Source organism: Rhinopithecus roxellana, chromosome 3 (genome assembly GCF_007565055.1).
Source record: "Rhinopithecus roxellana isolate Shanxi Qingling chromosome 3, ASM756505v1, whole genome shotgun sequence".
NCBI classification, from domain to species: Eukaryota; Metazoa; Chordata; class Mammalia; order Primates; family Cercopithecidae; genus Rhinopithecus; species Rhinopithecus roxellana.
The window spans coordinates 68,834,114-68,859,447 of record NC_044551.1 but is presented as its reverse complement, the minus strand read 5'-3'; the positions used below and the strand labels follow the sequence as shown (position 1 = coordinate 68,859,447).

Genomic DNA, 25,334 nt, shown 5'->3' with positions numbered 1-25,334 from the left:
CACCTGCAGACAGACAGAGAAGAAGCAAGACTGATGGGATTTCACACCAAAAGGATGCTCGTGGTGGGAGTTTAAACTTCTTGAAGGAAAATTTGGCAGAAATTATCCAAAACTTGAGAATAGTACCTAATGCTGGACCCAGCAATTCCACTTTTAAGAATCCATCCTTAGAAATGCATCCAAAGATTTGTCTCTGTCACTCATAAAATTGTTTATAGTAGAGAAAAACTGGGAAGATTCTGAATGTCCATTCGAAGATCAACTGCATAAATTATTGATTTACTATAAATTATTCCATATCTATTGGATGGACTATCACATAGACACTGATGATGACATAATGTAGCCACTGAAAATGGGGTTATCTGGGGGAAAAAAAAGCATATTACAAAGTATTTAATATACTATGTCCCATTTAAAAAAGTGTTTGTACAGGAAAAAGCCTAGCAAGATGTTAGATTATTGATAATTTGCTTCCCCTTGCGTTTTTCTATATTTTGCATTTTTTAAAATGACTGTATAACGCTATGATCAGTTTTAAAATAGTAATTATAAATACTGGGTGGGAAGAGTGGTAAGAAATGAAGACATGATTGCTGCTTTTACGGCTTGCTAAAGAAAGTGTTCACCTTGTCTGAAAATGCAAGTGTTTGGAATGGCAGTAGTCCAAATTTGAGTCCTTGTACAGGTGAAAGACTCGAATCTCTACCCACTCATGACAGGCTAGCAATTATTTTCTATAGCTTTATACACCTTACCAGAGGACGTCTGTCCTGGAGAAGTAGTTTTATACTACTTAAATTTTAAGATATATTCTGCAGATGTTTGATCCAAATCTTTTTCAGAATAATAAAAACTATAATAAACAAAACACACCCAAATAAGCGAGTACTAACATCTAGATATGGTTGATGTGTGTTGCTGGTTTAACTAGGTTTTGTATAGCCCACAAACTGAATGTTGGCCTGAGACGGTGAAGCCATTTAAAAAACTTGCCATTTGTAATCACTTATCTTTGCAAATCAAGATTTTCTCATTAACATACAAGTAAAATAAAGCATAACTGAATATTAAGGTTTTTAAAGACTGTTCCTGCTACCCCTGACTCCTAAGGCCTGTTTTCATCTAAAAAACCTCGTTGCCCTCTTGGACTGAATAAAAAGTAAAAGTCATAAATATGAACTTATTAACAGAGTTAATAACAGTTTTTCAACCTTGGAACTGATGTTTGGACCAGATTATTGTGCATGATATGCTCCATCCTATACATCGTCCAGCAGCATCCTGGCTTCTGCCCAAGAAAGACCAGCAGCATTCCTACAGCTGTGACAATAAAAAATGTCTCCAGACATTGACAAATGTCCCCATACAGACAAAATAGCCGCATTAACTAATGAAGAACCACTATTTAATACTAATGAAATGCTACATTTATGTATTTTTATGTTGGGGTTTACCTAATCATTTAGTTGATTAAAAGTTTTTCTGCTTAAAAATAAATTGTTTTCAAGTGTAAAGGTTTCTACTGTTAGATCCTGAATTCAAACCTCGGCTCTAGCTCACTAGCTGCTTACCTTCACCTAACCCTTCTGATTTAGCAGCTACCTCATCTGAAAAAGGGGACTAACACATGCACTGGATTAAATGAGAAAACTTATGTGGAGGAACGATTAGGAGAAGCTCAATGAATCTCATCTATTACGTTGTGAAGGCCTCAGTGGTTCAGGCTTGGAAGCTCTAACCTGATTTCTGGAGGTTCTTTCTGTAGCCGCTAAGATTCAGCTGGGTGATGGTCTCTGACACATGCGCAACTGCCACCTGTACATGCTTTTCAGTGAAATCAAAACACCAGGAGAGGTTCAGCTCATCCAGTCTGCACAAAAGAGGGGTAATAAAGAAAATATGAAACCATGAAACCAATTAAAACTCACGGGAATGAGTTTGCCTCAAACCACAAACAAAGAAAATGCAAAGCCATTGATTCCTTATCATTTCATGCATAGAACATCTGCTTCTCTAACAGCAGCTACCTCTAGTCACCTAAGTATACCCTGTTTGTCCCTGAAAGTTGCCAGGGGATCAGAAGGGCCTTGGTGAATGCTGCCTCCTCCTGGAAATGGACAGAAGCACTCTCTTCCTGATGGCTCAAACCTTATTCCAGTACTGCAGGTAGAAATGTTAGTTTTTTATGTTTGCCTTCTCAAACTACCAACCACCCAACACAGACTGAACAATCACTCAGGATGTTTTACACAATTGAAGGATTGCACAAAAGAGATGCTGACGTTGCAAAAAGCCACTTCATCTTACTGTGCCTCTGCTAACTGAGCAAAAACGAGGGTTTCAGAGACAAAATACAACCATTAATCCCCACTCCCCACTTCTGGCACTGCTGACTAAATATAGGGCTATACATTTGATCTCACTGATAACATTCATATCCGGAGGCAATCTATTTTAAATGGACCATTAAGACACAGAGGTACCATGGAGACCAAGGGATATTTTTTTAAAACACACATATGCATAGTACTGTGTATTCCAAAAAGCATGTATTCCCCTCACTTAGCAACATCTGTAACTCTGTACCCTTTATGTGCTGACATTATTATGAAAGCTATTGTTAATAGAACTGCCCAAATTTATGGTCTATATTTATAAAGCACAAAATTTGATCAAAAATTGTAAGTTAGGTCTACAGATACCATAGGGGAAAAAACCTGAATGTATAGTTAACTGTGAGTTGATTTCTTACAACCGTACTGTTGACAGACACTACTATACTTCCCTTACTTTAACAGTTCCAAATAAACAAAAGAGAGATAAAAAAGTATCGCTTGCAAACTCAATTGACTTGGCTCCTGAGTTTGGACAGAAAGTTTAGAGGACAAAAGATGCTGCATTCACCAAATCAAGAGCCTGGAAAGTTACAAAAAGCTCAAAAAGTTCATCCAATTTTATACAGATGTGAGGGATAATTTTACATTTGATATAAGAGTCTATAATCAAGTCTCACATCTTTCATACCTGGAACAGCTGCTTAGCAAAGTCTTCAGGGCAAATTCAGAGAATCCAGAACACCCAGAAAGGTTAAGCCGCACTAAATTTGAGTTTTGTGCGAGATTACTGGAAAAAGAGAAAAAAACGCCAGAAGAAAAAGACCAATAAGACACTATTCATCAACAACATGCAGATGAAAGCAGGCAAGTGTAGTTAAGTTCATAGGTCTTTGAGTCAGTGAGTTTAAAATGTATATCACTGTCTCTCAGACATCAAACAGGATAATTTGCCTCAGTTTACTCATCTGTGAAATGGCATTATCAAACCTTCTTGGTAGGGTTATCAAGAAGATTAAATGATATAATGTGATAAAAGACTATGAAGCAAATACACAAGAATATCCATCAACGTACTTTTTGAATTAAAAAGACAATGGAATAAACATATATCCATTTCACCCATAATTAGAATTAGCTTGCAAACTTCTACTTGTAAAATCACCAGGTTCTTTTGATTATACATCTCTCAAATTTGCCATCTTCTCTACTACATCCCCAAATGCCCTGTGTTAGTAAAACTTAGTGATTAAGAGTAAGAATTCTGGAAATACTATATCACTAGGTTCACATCTTGGTTCAGCCACCTATTAACAGTGTGACCTTGGAAAAGACTTATTCAGTCTCCCTATGTCTCAGTTTCCACAGCTATAAAAAGGAAACAAGTAAGATCATACTTCACGGGGTTGCTGTCAGAATTAAATGAAAACGCATTTACAAAACTCACTATCTGGCACATAATATATGCTCCAAAACAGCTGCTATTATTGCTATCTGTTTTGTATCAGACTTCATCATTTCTCACTTGAATGAACACAGCAGTATCATTAACTACTCTAGCTTCTTCTATCCTCGATGGACCCTCCATGGTGCCTGGCAAGTTAATTTCCTAAATTTCAACTCTTGACATGTTCCACTCTCAGAACAACTCTCTCCACCATGCTTCCTTTTTTTTTCAGATGGACTTTTGCTCTTGTCACCTAGGCTGGAGTGCAATGTCGTGGTCTCAGCTCATGCCAACCTCCGCCTCCCGGGTTCAAGCGATTCTTCTGCCTCAGTCTCCTGAGTAGCTGGGATTATGGGCATGCACCACCATACACAGCTAAGTTTTGTATTTTTAGTAGAGACAGGGTTTCACCATGTTGGCCAGGCTGGTCTCAAACTCCTGACCTCAGGTGATCCGCCCCCAGCCTCCCAAAGTGCTGGGGTTACAGGTGTGAGCCACCGCACCTGGCCCATGCTTCCCTCTTGATGGAAGAGTCCATTCTTCTTACAGCAAGGCACAGGGGCCTATTACAATCTGATCCCTGACTCTCCTCACCTCCTGTCATTCCCCTCCCTTAGTCCTGTGCTCCAGTAACTTCCAACCACGTAGAGTTTAGAACCACACAGGAAGCTTTACCTAGACTGGTTGCTTTGTCTTATTACCTGGAGATCTCTTACCTAGATATCTTCAATACTCAAGAGTCCCTTCCTCTAAGAAGGCGACTCCTCGCGTGTTGCCACATATTCACCGAAATATTTAATAAACACACTAGCATGGTAATTACCTTTCTTGCTCATAAATAGTTTACCTTCTTGCAAGAGGAAACAGACATGTCTTGCTCGATGTTTCCTCTTGCAAGAAGGTAAACTATAGCTTAACCAGCATTCACTAACAATGTGGGAAAAGTTTTGGAGCATTCATTTTCTTCCAAATAATACACATGCACTGTTCATCCTTGTATCTCTAGAAACTAGCACAGGGCCTGGCATACAGTTAGCATTCAAGCTTCTGTTGCTTCAGTGAGTCCTGAAAAGTTTTGCAGAAGCAAGAGCCCTGCACTAGAAATTTTCTGTATCCACCTGGATATGGCTGGAAGGGCACCCCAGTTATATATATACAGGGAAAAAAATTCATACACATAAAAACAACTGCCTTTGTGACACTCTGGCTGCCACTCACTTGACAATGGGATCCGAAAGCCGCAGGCCTTCCAGGCTTAGATTCTGCAACTTGGAACACTGAGACAGTATGCCTTGGAGGGTGGACACTTCTATAACCGAGTTCGACAGGTCCATGTGCTGCACACGAAAAGGGCTAAACACGGAGAGAAAAAAGGGGCTCCATAGGTGGCTCTCACAGGTACATCCAGATCAAATCAGATCCCTTTGTCTCCCCAAATGAGCAGTCAATCACAAACAAGACTCTAAATACATACTTCAAGCATTAACTATAGGGTCATAAAACAAATTGCTACTAGTGTATTCCCATCTTCATTCATTTTAAAATTCAAGAGGATTTTTGCCAAGTACAGATGTTGCTGCTAATATAGTCCCACTTAGAAAATAATGAGTGGGCATCACAACAATGAGCCGGACGTGGGTGACAAGGAGATTAAGACTATAACGGCTCCTGGTTTCTAGCACGGGTGAATGGGTGAGCAACAATGGAACAGGGAAGATAGTGGAAGAGCACGTTTTAAAGGGAGACCAGGCCGGGCGCAGTAGCTCACGCCTGTAATCCCAACACTTTGAGAGGCTGAGTTGGGCAGATCACAAGGTCAGGAGTTCGAGACCACCCTGGCCAGCATGGTGAAACCCAATCTCTACTAAAAATATGAAAAATTAGTTGAGCACGGTGATGCGCGCCTGCAGTCCAAGCACTGCAGTCAAGTCAGTGCTTGAGAGGCTGAGGCAGGAGAATTGCTTGAACCCAGCAAGTGGAGGTTGCAGTGAGCCAAGATCGCGCCACTGCACTCTAGCCTCGGTGACAGAGCAAGACTCCATCTCAAAAAAAAAAAAGGGGGGGGAGGCCAAATTTAATATTAGTTATGCTAATATTGAAGTACTCGTAAGAAATTCAGGTACAGAAGTTTTTAAGTAATTAGAAATTTGGGAGTTTGAAAGGGAGGGCCAAGCTATAGATGAGGAACTGAGAGTCCTGGGCATAAATGTGGGTATATAGGACACAGCTTGTCCAAAGACAGCATTTGGATGTGAAAAAGGTGGCAGCCAGGAACCAACCCTGGAGTGAACAAAGGAAATCACATGTGTGAAGGAGACTGAGAAGGAACAGCCACAAGAGGAACAGGATAAAAAGCAGTGGGAGAGGTGATTCTGACTACAGAAAGAAGGGAAAAAGTATTGGAGTCAAGAGACATGTTTTGTCTTTAGCTCTGCTATCTTTAGCTTATTTTTCTGTTGAGTACCTAGTTATTCCACTGAAGTATGTGATAGCAGTAACCTTAGTATTGCAAAATTACCAGTAACAGAAAATTCTTTTTCAAATTATTCCTACAAAACAAACAAAAAGAGGGCATTTTTTTCAGGTTCCAAATTTCTCTACGACAAAAATCATAAACCCCAAGCTACAAATATGAATAGACTCCTCACTTTTTTTATTGATAAGAAATGGGCGGTGTGGAAGTTACTGGGCACCCTTGCATCTGCCGGTGAGTACTTTACTTGTGCCTGCCTTGCGGGACTCACAGTCCTCATCAGCTGAGGACTTGAGAAGATAAATGTGCTTCTTTCACCCTGGGAAGAGACTAACAGTAACCCTGAGTGAAATGGGAACAGTGTCATTGAAATCTATGCTAGCTTTCAGCACAAAGGCCCCATAGCAAAGTACGGAATTAACATCTCACACTGCACAGATAACCTACCATAGGCTACAAGGCTGAAGAAAGAGAAAAAGAAAGAAAGAAAGAGAAAGAGAAAGGCAAAGAAAGACAAAGAAAGAGAAAGAAAGCTTTGATCTGTTTCTACCTCGAAATTCAGAAATAGTCTTTTCCAGGGATTCTTCATTTTTACCTGAAATGTTCAGCCAATGGTTGGTCCATAAATGATCGTGGGCAGCGGAAGGCAATCACCCCTTGAGACAGCAACCGACCAGTCACATCCGGGTGCAGATTTTTACCTGTGAGGTCTAAGGTCTGCCACAGAGACTCATCAGACCTAGAAAAGAGGAGATGCTTAATTTGGCCAGTCAGGTCACACTAAATGCTGGAAGCCCTCAACAATATTACTAACAAGGAAAACACTGCTGCTAAATCCCCTTGAAGCACATTCTAAATGAACCTTTGTTTTTAAATCAACTATACAATTAGCTATGATTTTTAAGGCATTAGAGAATTTTTCTTGATCTCACCAGGGATAAGCTTCCATCTTTCTCTTTCTATATACTTCCAATTTAGATGGTTCAATGTGAACATTAGCACTACCGTGATCTAGAACCAGAGAATCATATTCCAGCATTCAAGTTGACAATTTAAAAAATGATTGCTCAAATCAATTAATTATTATATTACTAGGCAAATAGATTCAAAACTTCTTAGAAGATCCTATTTGCCACTTTTGTTAAGCAATTGCCATGATTACTATAGCAACATGGAACTATTACTAAAGGAAGGAAAGTTAGCATTTTATTATGAAATAAGGCTGTCATAGATATCCAATAGGAATAGTCATAGTTTAGCTGTGCCTTATAATATCTTTAAGCTTAAAACATACACATGTGTATATGTATGTGTATATATGTGTGTGTATGAACTAATGTGAAATAAGGGAAAAATGTAACTTAGATTATAGGTGGTGTTTCTAAAACAAAAGGGACGTTCAAAAAAGGTACTTAATACCACAATAAGAGGGTTTTAATACCCATAGTTGAATTCAATTTAAAAAAATAAAATGACAAGCACATGAAGGAACATTTTAAATGCTTAGGTGTACTAGAATTTTCTAATAGTGCTTGAAATAAGTGGACCACTGGCCGAAGTTATGAAATAATTTCATCATAAAAAAATTGTCAGTATGTGATTTGACAGTCTATCAATAAAAAGGTGGACTGTAGGTAAGATATCCTTAAGAGAGTGGCACACTTTGTACCTTCCTGACCAGACAGAAATCCATTTTGGCCTCCAAGGTATTAACACCAGATCAGCACTGCTCTGGTTGTCTTGAATCTCATGCTTGATGTTTCCTCTTGCAAGAAGGCAAACTATAGCTTACCCAGCATTCAATAACAATCTGGGAAAAGTTTTGGAACAATTCGTTTTCTTTCCAAATAATATACATTTTTTAGGAAGATGAACATCTCACAGAAAAAATGAATTCGGGAGCTACCTAAACCCTAAGCCAAGCATAACTAGATATGGTATGATGGTCATGACTGTGGAGTTAGCCAGACTTTAGATTCCTGCCTTTCCACTTATCTCTCAACCTACTATTCCTGACCCTGCAGTTTCTTCATCTCTGAAGCTAAGATGACACAAACACCATCACTTAAAATCATATAGAGGATTAAACTGCAAACACTGCATTGTCACATAGCAAGTGCTTAATAAATGTCAGTTATTACTTTTATGACAACTGAAATGAAGTTTAACAGACTCTAGGGGAGATGTAGATCAAACAATACTAAGCCACAGATATGCAGGATGAACACATCCCAAGATATAGTGTACAACAGGAGGACTAGAGTTGATAATACTGTATTGTAGTCAGAATTTTTGCTAAGAGAGTAAATTTTAGGTGCTTTTGTCATAAAAAAGGGGTAACTATGTGAGATAATGAATATGTTAATGTACTTGATTATAGTAGCCATTTCACATACATATAACAAAATATGCTATATACCTTAAATATATACAATAAAATTTTTAAATGGGATTAATAGACTCTGCAAGAAGAGGACAAATGCATAGCTGGCAGAAAAAGAAAACCAAAGTGGGGTTCCTTGAGCACGGTGAGGGTATGTGAAACTTGCCTGCCACTTGCACCAGCATTCCAGGTGTGCAAACCTCTCTGCGGCTCTTATAAGCAAACAACCCACACCTGTAAATACCAGCACACCCTTGATGGCAAGAGCCTCCTGCTATCTCACACAGGGAGTTCTAAGTATGTGGAGGGAGAAGCCAGACGGATGGCCTTTAAACACAAACCAAAGAATGACCAGGGGGTAGGATAGGGATGAGAACGCATGAAGACAGTAAAAAGTTCCGGTTGATAAACAGCCTTTTTCTTGCTCCAGGTCTGTATTGCCTTTCCAACTCACCAAGTCTTTCCACATGCAACTCACCTTCCACACGTCAAAAGTGTTGCCAAAAAAAAAAGCACAACCCCACCAATGGTTACTCTGTGCGGAACATGTCTGTGAGTCAGGCATTACACCGGCATCTTCACATTTCATCCTCATAACCAATGGTTTCCTCCTCATAACCATTATCCCCATTTACATATGGGAAGACTGAAGCTCAGCATTGTCAAGTAACTCGCTCAGGTCATGCAGAGCGTAAGCAGCAGAGGCTGGGTGTGCACTCGGGTCTAACACCAAGCCTGCCTTCCCTCTCCCCATTGTGCTTACTGCTCAGCCCAACAGCCTGAGGAATCGCCATCTGCATGCACCTCTGTAACTCCCTCCGCACTTAAAGCACACCGCCTGGCCTACAGTCAGCATCTAATAAACACATGCTGCACTGAATACAGGGCAAAGAGGTTTCCAGACATTGGTAAGTTTACCCCTTCCAGGAAATTCCTCTTCCACTGTGAAATGAGGACACTTATTAATAAAAATATAAAGATACCTAGTTTGCTTTGTGCTGCTCTATTTTTCTTGGGTTTTAGTTTCATGAGACCAAAACAAATAAATCACTTTCCTCTCCTTTTCCTCCCCTACGTATGCCAAAGGGGTGAAAAATACTTACGCTAGGCGATACCACCTCTTACAAACACCAGAGACCTTTAGCAGCTCAGGGAGGCACAGACAGGAAAAGATCCCCAAGAGCAGCTCATCCGGAAGGGAGTCCCATGAAACACCTTTGGAGGGAAAACAAGTGTTTGCCATCACCATTCTTTCAACCTACCAAGTCTACTGAGTCTTTCCAATCACATAAAGAATATACAACATTTAGCTTAAATGGGGAATTTAGCACAAATGAAATTATTCATCCTCACAATTATTTTTGTCTGAAAAATTTCTGTTGAACAGAAAAATAATTGTGGTGATGAGTAATTTCATTCGTGCTAAATTCTCCATTCCATCGTCTATGTACCCTGAAGTGACCACCACACTCTCTCAGCAAATGAAAAAGAGAAAACCAACAACACTTTTCCTATTCTTCCTCCCTTCAGCTTTAGCCAGCCAATCGGAGGCTGGGGCATGAACAGTGGCGCAGAGCAAGTCCCACCCTCTCAAATGTCATTCAATGACATTGTCAATTCATTGACATCAATAAGATATTGTGGTGCTTCTGAGTGCAAAGGAAGGCCTTGTTTCTCTCTGATGTGGACTCAGTGGTGACCTTATTTAAAAGGCAAATAAATCTTCTTCCCTTTCTGATATGGTTTGGCTGTGTCCCCACCCAAATCTCATCTTGAATTGTAGTTCCCATAATCTCCATGTGTTGCAGAAGGGACCCAGTGGGAGGTAATCAAATTATGGGGACGGTTACCTGGTGATAACCGCCCCTGTAATTTGATGCTGTTCTGGTGATAAGTGAGTTCTCACAAGATCTTATGATTTTATAAGGGGCTTCCCCAACCCCTTCACTCTGTACTTCTTGATGCCACCATGTGCAGAAGGACATGTTTGCTTCCCCTTCCGCCATGCTTGTAAGTTTCCTGAAGCCTCCTCAACCAGGCTGAACTGTGAGTCAATTAAACTTCTTTCCTTTATGAATTACCCAGTCTTGGGTATGTCTTTATCAGCAGCATGAGAACAGACTAATACTTTCTTTCAGGTTTACAAAAAGCAGTTTACCTAAAAGAGCAATACAAAAGGGTGCTGTCATTTCTTAATTCAACAAATATTTACTGAGCTCCTACTATGGTGCCAGGTATCATTTTAGGTGTTGGGAAGGAGTAGTAAATCAGACCCAAAACACTATCTTCGTGGGACTTCATTCCAGTAATAGGGAACAGATGATCACACATCAAAAAATAATTACATTATATGATATAGTAAAACTGATCTGTGCTATGCAGAAAAATTAAACACGGCAAGGAAGAGAACAGAGAGTTCAGGGCAGATGTTATTAGGTTTGAACATGGTGGTCAGAGAAGGCCGTACTGAGATGATGATCGCTAAGCAAAGCCTTCAACAAAGTGAGGGAGTGAGCCCTGTGAGTATCTGGGATGTGTTCTGGATGCAAGGAACAGCATGTGTGTTTGGAGGCATAGCCAGGAGGCCAGTGTAGAGCAGCAGAGTGAGCAAGGCGGGTGGGTAGAAATCAGAGAGCAGCCAGGTCATGCAGGCTTCCTATGTCATGATAAAGGCCTTTGGCTTTGACACTGAATTCAATGAAGTGCCACTAGAAGATTCTGAGCACAGGAATGACAGGCTCTCATGTAAGTTCAAAAAGGATCATTCTGGCTGCTGTGTTTAAAATAGGAGAAAGGTGGACGCAGGAAAAGCAGTTTTCTTTCATAGAAGCAATCTCTAAATATTCAACAAGTATGAAACTCTTACATATGAACACACAGAATAATCCCACAAGGTCAGGATAATATAACAATTGCCAAGAAGGAAATAAATGCACAATGAAGAAATCCCAAAAAATGGTCAGATGAGTTCCATGACTGCCTTCCTAGGCTTTCCACCTCTGATGGATCTTCTACAACAATTCTGGTGATACTCTCTCCTCCCACTAGCATTTAAAGGTGCCAGTCTTTACTGAGCATAGCCTTTCTACCAGGCCCTGTGTAAGGGGTTTGAGGACACGAGGGAGAAAAGCACCGAGGAGTGTGACAAACACCTGCTGCCCTGGGCAGTCTTTCTAAACCATCATGTCTTTCCCTCAGTTAGAATTCTTCAGTGGTACACTCCAGGTATTTAGGCTAAAGTCCACAATGCTTAGTACAAAGTTAAAGGCTTTCAGCCAGGTCCCAACTAGTTTTTCTAGGTTCGTTATCTAGAAACGTGTTCCAGCCATTTGGAGCTACCTGTAATTCTTACAATGAGTCATTCTGTGTCATATCTCAATGCCTCTGCACATGCTTGTTCGCCTCCAACTACTATTCATTTAAAATCAAATGGAAGCCCCAGTTCCTACAGAAAGCCTCCCATGACATCAACAAGGACAGGCCACTTATGTACCATAATTTCATTATTTACTTACTCATCTCTCTAGACCCCCAGAAGCTCTTGAGACCAAACTCCCCCCCCGCCTTTTTTTTTTTTAACAATTTTTGTATTTTCAGGAACTAGCACAAAGTTGATACATTCATCCACTCCCATATTTATAAAATATGTACTATATACTGAGGTCTATTCTAGGTTTTAAGGATACAATGACAAATAAGGCACAATCCTGACCCTTATTCTGCTCAGAGGTTGACAGATATAGAGAAACAAACAGGAAACTTCAGTAAACTATCCTGATGGGATACAGTAGGATTCGGGGTGCTGTGCAGCTTACGGCAACGGCACAGAGGTTAAGGAAGCCTTTCTGGAGGAAGTGGCCTCTCTTCAAGAATGAGTAGGAGATACACAGTTGTTCAATGAATGCCTGTTCCCCTCACCCCTTGTCCTTCAGGGGACAAAATTAAAGGACTGACTGAGGCCCTGAAAGCTAGGGGAAGAAAGCTGAAGGCAGATCACCCCTGCTGATCCGGGGAGGCAGCTGGAGGTTGTGAGGAGGCTCCTCCACGTGGCAGCTGTTTCATCACAGCCACAAAGTTCCTTCAAAGTCAACATGGGCAGGGGACAAAGGTTCTCAAACCAGGCTCTTGCCCTGCTCCCCAAATTGAAAACGAAGTTGAATGACAGGCTTTTCTCAAGTTTTTCTCCTATTAATCCAACTCCCTCAGACCTCTGCTGCCTCTTACATACCTAGATCAGAATCTAGTAATTGACTGGGCATAACTATATTTGGCTAAGTGTAGTCATAAACTCACATATTAACTATGTACTATATACATTGAGGTCTGTTCTAGGTTTTGGGACACAACGATAAGTAAGGTATAATCCTGACCCTTATTATACTCTGAGTTCGAGAGATACAAACAATTCAACAGGAAATTTCAATCAACTATCCTGATGGGCTACAGCAGGAATCAGGGTGCTGTGCAGAACATGGGAATGGTGCAGGGGTTAGGGAAGCCTTCCTGGAGGAAATGGCCTCTATGGAAGAGTGAGCTTAACCATACTTCAATAACATACTTAGCCATTTTGAATCTAATACGTTGAGATTTTACTATAATCTGTAAAAATCATACTGACACCATGTGCTTGGCCCCCTCAACACATCTGAGGACTACTGGACTGAGAAAGCAGCAGTTTTGATTGGAATCCTGGCTGTGTTACCCCAAGTCTGTGAACTTGGGCAAGTTACTTAATCTTTCTGCCCTCAGTTTCTTTACCTGCAGGAAAGGAAATTGACAGATTTATCTCGCAAAATTGTTCAGTGAAGAGTAAGTGAGGTACAAGAAAAGATTAAATAATGCAGCAGGGATTAAAACTTTCTTTTCTATATTCCTCTCCTTTCCCAATTAAGTCTGCATGTTTTCTTCATGCAATGACCTTTACAATGCTGCTCTGAATTTTCACCCATGCGCAGACATTGGACAAGGTCTGCCTGGTATGACTTACCAAAACCCCACATCTGCCCTCTAAGTTTGGGTCCCCCAGAAGCAGATTCTGAAGCTCTGACTTCAAGTAGTTTATTTGGGAAGTGATGCCAGGAAGCACTAGAAAGAGTGGAGAAGACAGAGGTGGAAGGGAAGAAAGCCAACCTGGAGTTGGCTAATAAGCAGATTACCCCATGGGCACCTGGGGTTCAAATCTTCTGGGGACTCCAGTAAACCATCCCAGAGCTGTCTCATCCAAGGTCACGAGTGCTGGGGTATTAATCCATCAATTGCTGTTTACACTATTTGGGGACTCCCCAGTATTCCTGCCCAGAGAAAGTCCTCAGGCATGGAAGCTCATCTACATGTAGGCAAGAGCTTTGGCATGTAAGGGAATGGTGGGCTTCAAGGAGCTATAGATAGGGCACCAACAAATTATGGCTGGGGAAAGGAAATTAGAAAATCTTGCTATGAAGTACAGGGCAGGAGAAATAAATTACCAAACTTGGTGCTTTCTATTAGGAAGACATAAGAAATCAGGACCAATTAAAAAAGCAATAGCAGCTAGGTAATTAAAGTGCTAAAGGAAAATCTGGCATAGTGATCAATGCAGAGGTCAGTAGACCTAACCCATGAAGAACTGCATGTGAGACTCCAAAGTTTGGAGGACTTTGTGTTGCAACTTCCATCTTCACCTTCCCAACTCCTCCAGATTTCAGCTTAAATGGCACCTGCTCAAAGAAGCATTCCCATCTAGGATACCACCACAGGCCCCATGCCCAGATTTGCACATCCATTACCTAACACAATCCCTGGCACATAACAGGATGCTACAAATATTTGCTAAATGTATTTATTAGCCCTCTTCATACAAATGATGAATGTGCTAATTCTCTATTAGTGTGATTGGTTAACCTTTATTAACCAATTAACAACTATGTGCACAGCACTGTTGGCCTATGGAGGGGATGAAGCTGAAGACAAAAACCCAGAGCAGAAGGGAATGTCCTCTATCAGTATAGCTGTAGTCTCTGGGAGATGGGGGCTGGGGCTTCAAGAGAACATGCAACTATGACAAAAGACACAAGGTCACACAATCAGCAAGTGGCAGGGGGGGAATTCAAACTCAGGTCTGACTTCAAATCATGCCCTTTCCATCCTAGTGGGTTCTAACATTCTATGCTCTCCTCTGCTGTGAGTACAATTTTTGAAAAGGTGAGAATTAAACCCGACTTGATATGGAAAAAGAAATCAATCAGGGCTAGGGAGTGGAAGAGGAGAGAGAAAATAAAACAAAGATGATATCAATGGGTTCACCACCAAATGGAAGGAGCAAGGGCCTAGAAAACGCACATACTCAGCTAGCAGCCAAGTACCCAGTGCTCTGACTCAGCTGACCACAGAATGACACTAATCCTAGGGGCCCTGGGTGGGGGTGCCACAGCCTGATATGGGCTGCTGTCCCAGCAGATGAGGCAGAAGTTTGTCTTTAATAGCTGCTCTAGTAACAGGCATCCAGGCTGTGATATGCTTAATCTAATTTTCCTTGCCATATTTAATTCTCAAAACATTAGCCATCTGTTTCCTGAATTCATGATGACACGGCTGCCTGGTCTGTTTGCGGAGAGCGGAAGGAAAAATCCAGAGGTCTTTTCTCCACTTGTCTCTGCTAAATCCAGCAAGGCTGCAGCTGCATACCAGCCCCACATTAAAAGATATAATTACTGAGCCCAAGGTCTCCAGTCTTCAATGACATGGACAGCAGTTAAATGTACTTCAGGGCCAGGAAAGGGCAAAAACTGGGCCAAACCAGCAAACCTGCTACAATCACCCTCACCTACCACTGTTTCCAATTATCTCTCAGGTGCAAACCCAGCCTCCCACTTCTGTAACCTTATCACCTCCCATGCTTCCTGAAATTCTCTGGGAAGAGGGCCTTGTTGGAGAGTTTTCTGTGCATTCCATCTTTGCAGTGTAGGTAACTCATCTTACTTGACATATTTATTTCATCAATCCACTCCACTCAGATTCAAGCTGAAAATTCAAAGTAATCCTAATCATAATCCAAACTTTTGACTTAAAAAATTGATGATCTTTAAGCATAATCAAATTATACTTGTAGAAATGTGCACTAAGGATCTGGTACTCATACTTGTTTTTGTGTGTGTGTGCATTTTCTTCAGGGAGTTGGGGGTGCTCACCTCATGACTGCTTTTGCTGGCTTGTTTTAAGTAGCAATACCCCATGCTTTCTTTCTGGGGAACAACAAACAGATTGTGCCATCCAGATGAGTTCTCCTTCCTCTTCCCACAAACCATAAAGAATATATTTGAGACCATGCTAGCTTTGGGTGTTTTTGTTTTTTTGGCTAAGGTGGGCAAAACTGAAAAAACAAAACACAGCCAAACTTAACAAGGATTCCCCCATGTACCCTTTCAGTTCCACAACCTTTTATTTCTATGAAAGACTTGCTCAACCCTGAGGTGTAGGGTGTGTAATGAAGAAGCAACAGGAGCTGGGATTTGGAAAAAATATGCAACAGTGTATAAGCACTATGAGGCAGGGTCTCTTGCCTGTTAAGCTCAGTGTTGTAGTCCCAATCCCTAGAATGGTGCTCAAGAAATATTTGCTTAATGGATGAATGAAAGGAAGCTATGGAACAAAGAAAGATGACTGGTGAAGATCCCATAAAGGCTCTTCCAGTGCTGACTTTAGTAACTGTAGACTGAGACTCACATAGGTCATGAAATCAATTTAGTGAGCTTGACTAGCATATATGTACATATATTTTAAAGAATGAACTAGAACAGAATAGAAAATATCTTAGTAAGGGGAAATATAGTTTTGTAAAACTGCTGTTTCAGATACATACCCAGGATTGCAATGTAAAATATGTTTCTTACTGGTTAAAAAAAAGTTGGAGAAAAATGCTTGCCTAAGGGTATTAAGACACAGATTCCCAGGCTCAGGCCAGGACTTCCCGGATCAGAATCTCAGGAATTTTGCACTTTGAACAAGTTCCCGTGGGGATTCTGATATACACTAAATTTTAGTATCTCTAGTCTGACAACCACTTTAGGGTCTGGAATTTCAAGCATTTAAGAGTCATGGAAGAGCTGATCAACAAATTAGTTCAACTCCATTTTCATGGCTGTCACCTGTTTAAAGGGTGGGGTGGGGGACAAGCATTTCATGACCATAAATAAAATGCAATTGTCCCCTTTCTGCCTGTTACTGACCTCATTGCTGGGCCATTTCCTCCCCAACTCTTTCCATACACTCACTCCAAGGGCCAATCAGACCTGTTCTAGTACAGGTTGGCCACAGAGCTGTCATCTTCCAAGATAAACAGATGAAGAAGATTTAGTTGCCAGATGTAAGGCTGGACTGGGGCCTGCAGGGAGAAACTGCTTAGCAAAGAACAAAAACTCGCAGCCCAAAACCAGTCATCAGATATCTATGTACAGCAGGTGTGGCCTATTCTACCCTAATCCTGGCAAAGCCAGTAGCCACCTGTCCTGACAACTGCAGACAAAACTCCTTGGAATGACAATCCAGCTCCACTGGAGGCCCAGGCTTCCAAAGGCCCATTGGGAATCCTCTATAGCAGCTGTCCCTCATCCTGCATCACTGAGTTCACCCTTCCCCACTCTATACCAATTAAGCAACCTCTGTTGCATGTAAGTCCACATACATTGGTTTCCCTCTGGGCCTCTCCTTAGGTAACAAACATAAGAGTCACCATTCTTTCTCTCTCACTTCAGATATATACCTTTGAACTCAGCTTTAACAATCAAGACACTGATTACACCATTTTCAGATCCCTCTCTTTCCTCACAACCTTCTTTTTTGCTGAGTGGAAGGAGGAAGATCTTCCACATCCACCTGAATGGGAATCACCGCAGGAGGCCTCTGCCTCTGGGACACTTTGGGTCATTTGGGCACAGGATTCCCCTGGCCCCCTACAGCACTCACTGCCTACCTAAGCTACTCATCTGCCGCTAATCTATGAGTCTCCATGCATTGCTGTGTGTGAACTGCTCTTATGTTTTATTGTATTTCCTCCTGAACTTGACTTCCAAATTCCTGGGAGATAGCAAAGACTCCGGAAACTTCTGTCTTGTTCCCACAGTACCTTGCTTAAAAAAAAAAATCACTTGTGGAAGGGCATTTGGCAATCACACTCTATGTCAAAAGCTATCGGCACTGGACAAGTTAATAAAAATCTGTTCATCTTAGCAGGAAGCATCTTTCACCACATTTGGTTGGTCAAGCACCAAATTGTTAGGGCTACTTTCTAGACACAAAAAATAGCGGTGAACATTAAATTTTGAAGAAAAAAAAAATTTACACTAATAGGGTCAGACTAACAATATTAAAAACAAAAGATAAAAGTCCACTAGGCTCCAAAATTGGTGTCAGGAATTTTGTTGTCTTATTTATTGTTATGTGTCAGTGGCATGCTAAGGGTTTTACGTCACTCTCGTTTAATCTTCACGACGACCTATGAAGTGGGTATTATTACAGCACTCCATTTCACAGATAAAGGAACTAAGGCACAGAAAGCTCGAATAACTTTCCAAGGCTGATAAATGCAAGAATGAGGATTCAAACCCAGAACTGACTTCACTACGACCCTCTACTGCTTCTCTAATTAATCCAACTCCTGATATATATTCCCAAACCATAAATTGGGCAAAGTTCTCTTTCCTAAAGAAAAGGCTATAAACAAATGTGTTGTTTTTTTTTTTTAATTAAAAAAGTGGAATGCATCACGAATCTGCATGTCATCCTGCGCAGGGGCCATGCTAATCTCTGTATTCCAGTTTTAGTATATGTGTTGCCAAAGCAAGCAACCAACCAACCAACTAAACCACCAATCTATCAACCCTTCTGCAAAAGAAACCAGATGGGAGAATTTATGAATATACTTAATTACCTTGGGTCTGCAAGACTTCGTCTTTAAATCTTTTATCTGTTTCTTCTTCGCTATCACCCCCCACCTGATTTCAGTTTAGACTCTGATCACCTCTTCTACAGATGATTTCAACAGCCTCCTAAATTCTGTTGACTTTAATGTCGGAATATATCTGGAATCTGACCACCCTCACCCCCAACAAGACTCCAAACTTTGGCCAGGTGTGGTGGTTCATTCCTGTAATCCCAGCACGTTGGGAGGCCAAGGCTGGAGGATCGCCTGAGTCCAGGAGTTTGAGACCCGCCTGGACAAGATGGTGAGACCCACCCCCCCCCAACTCTATAAAAAACAAAACAATTGCTGGGTGTGGTGGTGCATGCCTGTAGTCTCAGTTACTTAGGAGGCTGAGGCAGGAGAATCTCTCAAATCCAGGTTAAGACAGTGAGCCAAGAGAACGCCACTGCACTCCAGCCTGGGGGACAGAGCAAGACTCTGTCTTGAAAATATGAAAATTTTAAAAAGACCCTAAGTTTCTACCCTTGACACCCCCGCAGTTGAGTCTCAACACATCAGTGTGTCCTTTTTAGAAGGTTAAATCAGGTCCCATCACAACTCTGCTCAACATTACCTCCAGCCTGATCTCTCCCAACTCTCTCCTTTGCTCATTCTACTCTTAGAATATGGCTTCCCTGTTCCTGGAACAAATGTGTCACATTTATGCACCAGGGTCTTTGCATTGGCTATTCCTTCTGCTTGGAGCTCTTTTCTCCAAGATATCTGCATGGCACACTCCCTTGCCTCCTTTATGTCTTTGCTTAAAGGTCACTGTCCAGTTGAGGCTTTCCCTCAATACCTGGTTTAAAAGTATACTCTATCTTCCCACCCCAAGACCTGCATTCCCTCTTGGCTTGTTCTATTTTTGTTTTCAGCCATAGCACTTATCACCTTCTAACATACTATATAAAAATAGTTATTGTGTTTATTGTATTCTCTCACTAGAATGGATGCTCCCTGAGAGCAGAAATGTTTATGTTGTGCCCACTGCTGTATCTCCAGCACCTGGAACACTGCCTAGCACATGGTATGTGCTCAGCAAATATTTGCTGCATTACTGTTTTAAATAGCTTACTAGTAAGAAAATCTGATAACCCCAGGTCAATGCCCTATTTACCCTATGGCTTTTGCATACTCCAGGGTTCTGGTTCACTCTGGGAGGCACTCATTCACCTGCTTGAGAAACTAGGGGATGGGGAGCTATTAAGGAGGGAAGAAATAGTTTTTCAGTCAATCCATTCTAGTTCTGGGGGATAGATCTGGGGAGAAGAAGGTTGGAATTATGAATCTGCTCCAATAGTTCAAACAGGCAAGAGAGGATAAGAACTTGAGAAATAGTTACCAGAGAAGAGGGAAAGATGCAATGAATGAGTGGATGTTGGGGGCGGTGGGAATCGGACTGACTCTCAAGTTTTTGGGTTGGGTGATTAAACAGATAGTGTCAGCAGTAATGGAGACAGAACACACCAGAGAAGATAATATGGGAGTGGGAGTGGGCCTGGGGAGATAAAAGTCTCTCCCACTTAGGTGAACGTTCACTTCAGCAGTCCACTGATAAATAACTTAAGTAATTAAGGCAAAAAGCTTACTCAGGGGTACAAAGCAAAAGAATCCTACAAGAAGACCACTGCTTTATGTTTCTATTAATTGGCGGCACCGATCTGGCCTTTAGGAAGACAGATTCTCTTCTAAGGAAAAAGGCAGGAATATCTTCTCATGGGTTAAAATTTTCAAGGTGATTATGCACCAGAACACACACACACACACACACACACATATATACACATACATACACACACACACACATATATACCTACCAAGATTCCTGCATACTTGACGACTTGCCCTATTGTGTTGAAAAAATAGCTTCAGAATTAGGCAATCTTAAAAGGAACCCATGGTAAAGATCCCTGAACAAAGGTTTCCCAACAACATAGCTAAATCCACCCTTTGCATAACTTACATTTTTACCCTCATATCCTTACCTGGAAAGTTCTCTCGATTTAGCTTAGGTCTGCGGACAATCACAAAGTCTTTTTCACTCCCTTTGCTCTTCAGCCGTTTCCGTGGGGGGCTCTCCGGGTGGCCCAGGTTTGAGAACAGTTCCTGGGGGATGTTCTCACTGTCGGGCTCCTCTTTCTCCAGGGCGGAGACCCCCATGCCTGACAGCAGTTCAGAAGTTTTGCTGGAATCCCATCCCCACGTGAAGCTGGTGGCAACGTTGCTACTCAGGTCTGGAATCTCCTGGAGGTGCTTCCTGCAGAAGTGCATAATACCCCCGGTTCCTTTCGAAAACACACCCATAAATAATTCCAAGTAAGGCATTAAAGAAGCTGCAGTTTATGCATTGTGGAAAACCTTCACAGCAGCTAACAGAATCGCATTTTTTTACGTGCCCGCGGAGAGTTACCAAGAAAATGAAGAAATGAAAAGAACAAATCGAGAAGGCTTTTTGACTTACGATCCTGCAGAAGGCCTCAAGAATTTCTCCCAGTGGAGCGAACAGACAAGGAGAGAGACAGGGCAATCATACACTGATTGAAAACGGTGGCAGAAAAGCCCAATTAGGGAAGCCAAATAAAACCGCACGCTGATCCCTGCACTAAGGCATTCATCCATTCACACTTTTCCCAAGAAGGGGCTAAGCAACCATTCACTTAACAGCATTACTAACAATATTAGGCTGTAGCGATATTCGCGGCCTAAAAGAATTATTAAGAGGGTCCATTCATGCTCTTCCCCTTTTTGCAATCCGTTTACCTGTGCATAGCGTCCGCAGGATCGGGAGTTTAAAATACGTGCATTAATTGCAGAGCTGCTCGCCTCCCGGATTCCCGATTTGGCGCGCGGCGCCTCCGAGGGTGCCGCTCGGACCCCCAGAAGCCAGACCCGCTAAGTCTAGCAACGTTCCATCCCCACCGCGCGCGCAAGACTCTACAGCCCGCTTTGCTTCGCGGCCGCACTCTGAGGCCCCACGGCCTGCTGGGAATTGTAGTTTCCGTCCCGTTTCGTAGTCCGACGGGCTTGCCCTTACTTCCTTCCCTTGCAGCTTTACCCGCCTTCCAGATACCCACAACCCCCCGCGGGAGCGGGACTGGTCGGCCCATGGGGTAGGCGGGGAGGCGGAAGCGGGCGGCGCTACGGCTGACTGGGAAATGTCAGCAGCTGGACTGTGGACGGATTTTCCTTTCCCGGTAGCCGGCAGGCCTTCTGGTGATCGCCAGCGCTGTCGTCTCTGAGCGTGGATCCCAGAACCTGAACAGCTGTGACGGCCGCCGTTTCCCGGTCCCATCCAGACGCTGTCTGGCGAGATCGGACAGTGAGCCTAAGGCGGAACGCGTGAGGCACTTTTGAGTGTGGGGTCCAGGGCCGAGCGCAGGCGGAAAGAGAGGGGACCCGGCAGACCCCAAGTGGCCGCCGCCGCGGGGCCCACGTCCCTAGCTGCTGAGTGGGGACGGTAACCCAGCCCGCCGGCCAGGTGAGAGGCTGCGGGCGTCGCACCTGTTCGTCCCTTTGCCAGGAAGCTTCTTCCTCCGTTGAGGAGAAGGCGGCCCTTAGAGTTGGGTCTGTAGACAGGATCCTTCCTTTATCTGTAAAATACGCACAACAGCTAAACACGACTTGGAACGAAAGACAGTGGTTTAATTTTAGGGTAGCCGGAGACCCCAGCGGGTCCTGTGTGGTGGGAAGGCTGCGCATGCCCTTGCAGCCTTGACAGGGGAATAAATGAAAGAACTGTATTTTGCAACGGGCTTTACCCCTGCAACGCAGGGGGCCTCCAGCAAAGCCATTTGGTTGCTTGCTGTCGCTCAACTGGCTACGTGTGTATGCGTCGCCGCCTAAAAGCAAGCTGCTTTAAGCCTATCTCTGCTGAGAAGAGTTAGGGGGCGGTTGGAGTAGAGAGCGTGACATATTCCAGGTACAATGAGCATGCGAAATCCATTGGGCAAACTATACCACAACTGTGACCCCGGGAAAACAGTGGAAGAGGGAAGGGGGATGAATTCTAAGCCTCATAAAAATGAAGATTTATAAAGTTCATAAGGAAGCATAACAGCTTCATCTCATATTAGAATATTCAGTGATGCTGTATGACACGCCCTCTGGTTTCCTTGAAAAAATGATTTGCTCTATAGTGAAATTAAACTTCGCTTGCCCAGGTATATGCTTGTTCCTTAGCTTGGTCCTTAGCTTGAAAAGTAACTGCCTCTTGAGGAAGGAATTAATGAACTTTTAGCTTGTTCTTGAAAGGTGAGATTGGTGTAAAGAAGGGATCTGTGCACAACTTGGTTTTGATTGGAACTAGGTGCAGAATACTAGGCTGAGCTGTTCATTAAACTAATGTTGTATGGAAAACATTTTAAAATGCAATATCCTGATGTTTTACAAAAAGTGACCTTTATGTTACTTTGGCTAAGGAGAGAGCATTTGCCTTCCTTTGAAGCTAAATCCTTGCCCTTAAGATTGCAACTCGTAGGAGAAAATATTTTTGACACAAAAAATTATAGTTTCCTTCAGGAAAGGGAACAAAACAGAGAGAGCCTGTAAGCTAAGGGAGGAGAAAGAATAAACAAAAATATTTAAGATGGCATAATGAGAATAAACAGTTTTGAGGTGTAAAATAATTGGGAGAGCCCACTTCAGACATAGGTCTCATACATAGGAATCGATGAGATGATTCTAAATTTAAAGATGAGAAATATCTTTGTTCAGTCTTGGTTTTACTAGGAGTTACCTGGGGAACTAGAATACTTGCAACATCTGAATTAGTGAACACAAGATCCTCTCTAGGACTTCAGGGAGAGCCTGTCAGTTTTGAAAATCAGTTTAATAGTTTGCCCCGGTAACAGAAATACTTCGTCTTCCTAATATGGGAATAATTTTTTTTTGCATTCCTTCTAATCATGACTATTGCCTTAACATAATAAATGCAAGTTTAAATTGGTACATTCGATTCTTTTTAACATAAGGAATTGTATCCATTGAAGATGAGTGTAGTAGGTACATAGAGGTTGCTATCTGGTCATAAAGAACTGCATTGTGATTGCTACTGATGTATCTTGTTTTTTCTGATTGATGTTATTTTTATTTTTATTTTTTGAGACGAAGTTTCACTCTTGTTGCCCAGGCTAGAGTGCAATGGCGCAACCTTGGCTCACCGCAACCTCCGCCTCCTGGGTTCAAGCAATTCTCCTGTCTCAGCCTTCCTGAGTAGCTGGAATTACAGATATGCGCCACCACGCCCGGCTCATTTTGTATTTTTAGTGGAGAGGGGGTTTCTCCATGTTGGTCAGGCTGGTCTCGAACTCCCGACCTCAGATGATCCGCCCACCTCAGCCTCCCAAAGTGCTGGGATTACAGGCGTGAGCCACTGTGCCCAGCCATTTCTTACATCTCTTTAAAAGGATGAAGGCCCACCCTTCTTTGTTTATCCATCCTGCTGTCTAGATGATGATAGGATTCCTGAAGTTCCAGCATCTGTCCTGGAACATAAGGATTAAAGCCACCTGCTAAGGATGTGGACTAGAGAGAAGGGGCCTGGGCCTCTGATAATCTGATAACTTGCCGTAACCACCTATCTCAAGACTTCTTTTATATGAGAAATAAATTCTGCATTGTGTAAGTCTCAGGTATATTGGACTTTTCTGTTATGTGTAGCCAAACTAATCATGAATAATTATTTCCAGAACTAATATTCTCTGTAGTGGTGGCAGCTACCTGTTTACATAGCCCTTATCACCCCCTATTTTTTTTTTTTTTTAATTGCCTATTTCTTCCCACTAGACCTTTTAAGGTCAGGGACTTTGCTTGGATTTTTGTATCCCCAGCCCCTTGAACAGAGCTCACCAAATAGTAGGGGTTCAGTAAATATTTGCTAAATGAATGAATGATGCTTGGAACTAGGTAGATCTTTAATTCATTGCAATTTAATGCTCTAAGATAGGCAGATAGGGGCAAGAACAAGCGGATTCAAATTTACTCTATGTTTTCCACTTTTCCCATGTAGAGTACAGTGATATATTACCCTTAAATCAAGTAATGGTAATATAATCTGTAAGGTAAAAAGTTTGTGTTAAATTCTGTATTAAACATGACTTAGCATTCTGTCTTGATATATCTAAAAGAAACGGGAGAATGTTCTAATTTGTTCCCTGTGAAGACTGAACAAAATAAATCATTAATTAGCAATTTAAATTGCATTAAGAAACTGTGTCTAGATTAGAGAAGAGACATGTAATTATGATCCAGGCTCTGTAGTGAAGATGCCTCTCTTTGAGTCCCAGCTTTACCATTCACCAGCTCTGTTAACTTGGACAAGTTACTTAACCTCTCTGTGCTGTTTTTTCTGTTAAGCAAGGAAACGAACAGCCCTTTCTTACTAGGTTGTGAGGTCTAATTTGATAAAGCATGATAGGTACTAGTGTTAATACAATGCTTAAAATTTCGTGAACACATGCTAAATGTTAGCTATTCATTGTTTTAAATTATTTTATTATTAGGAAGGACTTTACAGATTATTCTCTATCAAAATGTCTTGCAATTTCTATATATGAAATCTTTAAGAATTCAGTAAAATTTTAGTTCTTTTTTCTTATATGCTTACATGATTACTACCTCTTCTCTTCATGCCTTGCAAAAGGTAAAGCAGTTGGTATGTATGCCACTGTCCTCAGGGGCTTGTCACATTTTGGAATTCAGGTTACCTGGTTGGTTCACCAACTCAGCTCTTAGGTACCTTTAAAAAATATTATGACTTT

General features: G+C 41.9%; 2 protein-coding genes and 1 pseudogene across 6 annotated transcripts in view; 1 reads left to right on the top strand and 2 right to left on the bottom strand.

Annotated features, from left to right (window-relative positions):
- SKP2 (S-phase kinase associated protein 2) overlaps nt 1-21,621 on the bottom strand; it is a 37,373-nt gene extending 15,752 nt beyond the window's left edge. Inside the window, exons 1-7 of one of the 4 annotated variants that reach the window (XM_010362900.2) lie at nt 21,337-21,621; nt 20,562-20,833; nt 9,743-9,854; nt 6,852-6,995; nt 5,002-5,136; nt 3,028-3,126; nt 1,743-1,873 (exon numbers count right to left, since the gene is read on the bottom strand). In XM_010362900.2, coding sequence (XP_010361202.1) covers nt 1,743-1,873; nt 3,028-3,126; nt 5,002-5,136; nt 6,852-6,995; nt 9,743-9,854; nt 20,562-20,833; nt 21,337-21,344 — 901 coding nt within the window. In that variant the 5' untranslated portion in view covers nt 21,345-21,621. Of the gene's footprint in view, nt 1-1,742; nt 1,874-3,027; nt 3,127-5,001; nt 5,137-6,851; nt 6,996-9,742; nt 9,855-20,393; nt 20,423-20,561; nt 20,848-21,336 lie in introns of those variants that run through there. The other 3 variants (XM_030926849.1, XM_030926848.1, XM_010362899.2) reach the window with 3 other exon arrangements.
- LOC115896638 lies at nt 18,361-18,458 on the bottom strand (annotated as a pseudogene).
- A 15-nt stretch (nt 21,622-21,636) lies between the features above and the next one.
- LMBRD2 (LMBR1 domain containing 2) overlaps nt 21,637-25,334 on the top strand; it is a 66,402-nt gene continuing 62,704 nt past the window's right edge. The window contains exon 1 of one of the 2 annotated variants that reach the window (XM_030926847.1): nt 21,637-22,054. The gene's annotated coding sequence lies outside the window, so the exon portion shown is untranslated. The remainder of the gene's footprint in view (nt 22,055-25,334) is intronic. The other variant, XM_010362903.2, reaches the window with a different exon arrangement.